Here is a 2028-nt window from a genome sequence, read left to right on the forward strand (position 1 = left end):
TTGCCTCCTGCCGACTTTTCTTCCACCCCTCTGCCAGCTTCCTGAGCAACTTGGTCATGCCGCCATCTGAGCCGACCCTGTGTCAGTGCTATTTTACAGCCCGACAGAACATACTGGAGTGAGGCATTGATGGTCCCGCAGAGGTCACAGGATTGCTCTGTTCCAAGCCATTGATGGAGTTTTTTAGGGCTCGGGAGGGTGTCGTATGTTGCCCTAATGAGGAAACTGAGCCGAGCCTGTGGTAGTTTCCAGAGCTCTGCCCAGCTGATTGCTCGGCTCGCGACACCCTCCCAAGTTGTCCACCGCCCCTGCTGCCCCTGTGCCACAGACCTTACTCTGAGCTCCTCCTGCTCAATCCTGGTGACCTCTGCAACAACTAGGTCCTTCCTCTCCTTCCTACTTGCCTTGGACCATAGGATGGGTGGCTCGCTCCATCCAAGGCCTGCCCGCCCTGTCTGGACCATGCCCACAATTTGTTGATGTTGCAGTCTTCCCATCACCTTCTGCACCTCCTCCTTAGCCCTCCATTTCCTTCCAGTCTCAACTCTGGCATTTGCATCAGCCACTGCCTTGTCGGAGGAGTCCCTTAATTCCATCACAAGCCTTGCCTTCTCCTGCCTATAGCCCAAGGTGATGGATTTCAGGAGTAGCTGGAGTGAGTTCCATCCATACAGCTCAGCAGCTGAAAAGCACCGTGGTAGGCCGAGCCATTTGCGGATGAAGGAGTTGGCTTTTGCCTCCATCCGGCTTACTGCTGATGAGGTGACTTCGCACAGCTTCAGAGGCCACATCACCCTTGGGTACAAGGTGAAGTGATAACACCACACCTTGTATTTCCAGGTAGCTGGCTTGCGTTGATCTTGGACAGGTCTTCTGACAGCTGCCGAAGGATGAATTTCCCCATATCCTTGTCTGAGAGGCCAGATGTATAAAGTCTTCCCAGGCTTTGGATGGCCTGATCCACGATGCGGGGGATGTCTTCCCCACTGATGGTGAAGGTGACTCTGTCATTTCTCTCCCCCTTTCGCAATGAGAGGCTCCTTGACTTCTGTGGCTTAAACTTCATTCTGGCCCAGGTGATCAGCTCATCCAGCCTTTTAAGCAGCCTGGTTGTACATGGGGCGGTTCGTAGCAGGCAGGTGATGTCGTCCATATAGCTCCTTAGGGGCGGGAGCCTCTGACCTGCTGGCAGCCGGACCCCACCCACCACCAGCCTTGCCCCGATCAGGATGGCCTCAAACGCTGCCACGAAGAGGATGGGAGAAATGGAGCATCCCTTTGCGATCCCTACTTCCAGTTGTTGCCAACCAGTGGTGACTTTCTTCAGTGCAAAGCACATGTGCATGTCCTGGTAGTAGTTCATGATCATGGTCCTGATGTTGTCTGGGATGTAGAAGAATTCCAAAGCGTAGGCTATGAGCAGGTGTGGCACTGACCCATAGGCATTTGCTAGGTCTAGCCATATGACGTGCAGATCTTTCTTCTCCCTCTTAGATCTGTTCCCAAATCATGGAAGCATGCTCTACACAGCCAGGGAAACCTGGAATCCCGGCTTTCTGACAGCTGGTATTGATGTAGTTGTTCTCCGTGAGGTAAGTGGTCATTCTTCTTGCCATCACGGAGAAGAAGATTTTCCCCTCCACATTCAGTAGAGCTATGCTCCTGAACTGCTCGATGGTCTTGGCGTTCTGTTGTTTGGGAATAGAGACTGCCACTGCCCTCTGCCACTCGGATGGTATAGTCTGCTTAGTCGAGGTGATTCTCATCAGGGTCCATAACAGCTTCAGCACTCCTGGGCAGTTCAGCGAGTTGGTCTTTCTGCTGGACCTTAGGCCTGTCGCACCTCCTACGGTGCCTATGGTGGACTATGCATGGCAGGGGCGTCCTCTTCCCTGAGGCAGGCCTAAACCTGACCGCATACCACGTGGTTTTCTGCAGGGTCTTCAGCTGGGTACCACCGCTTATTGACGTTTCGCCCCTTAACCCCAATCTATGCTGAGAGTTGTCTTGACTAAAATGACTCATTGA

General features: G+C 53.3%; 1 protein-coding gene and 1 pseudogene across 1 annotated transcript in view; both read right to left on the reverse strand.

Annotated features, from left to right (window-relative positions):
• Nucleotides 1-791, reverse strand: part of LOC107554291 (uncharacterized) — a 1440-nt gene extending 649 nt beyond the window's left edge. The window contains exon 1 of the mRNA XM_016236773.1: nt 336-791. Coding sequence (XP_016092259.1) covers nt 336-791 — 456 coding nt within the window. The remainder of the gene's footprint in view (nt 1-335) is intronic.
• Nucleotides 791-1767, reverse strand: LOC107554292 (uncharacterized; annotated as a pseudogene).
• Nucleotides 1768-2028: the final 261 nt, after the last annotated feature.

Source organism: Sinocyclocheilus grahami, unplaced genomic scaffold, assembly GCF_001515645.1.
Source record: "Sinocyclocheilus grahami isolate Dianchi unplaced genomic scaffold, SAMN03320097.WGS_v1.1 scaffold497.1, whole genome shotgun sequence".
NCBI lineage: Eukaryota > Metazoa > Chordata > Actinopteri > Cypriniformes > Cyprinidae > Sinocyclocheilus > Sinocyclocheilus grahami.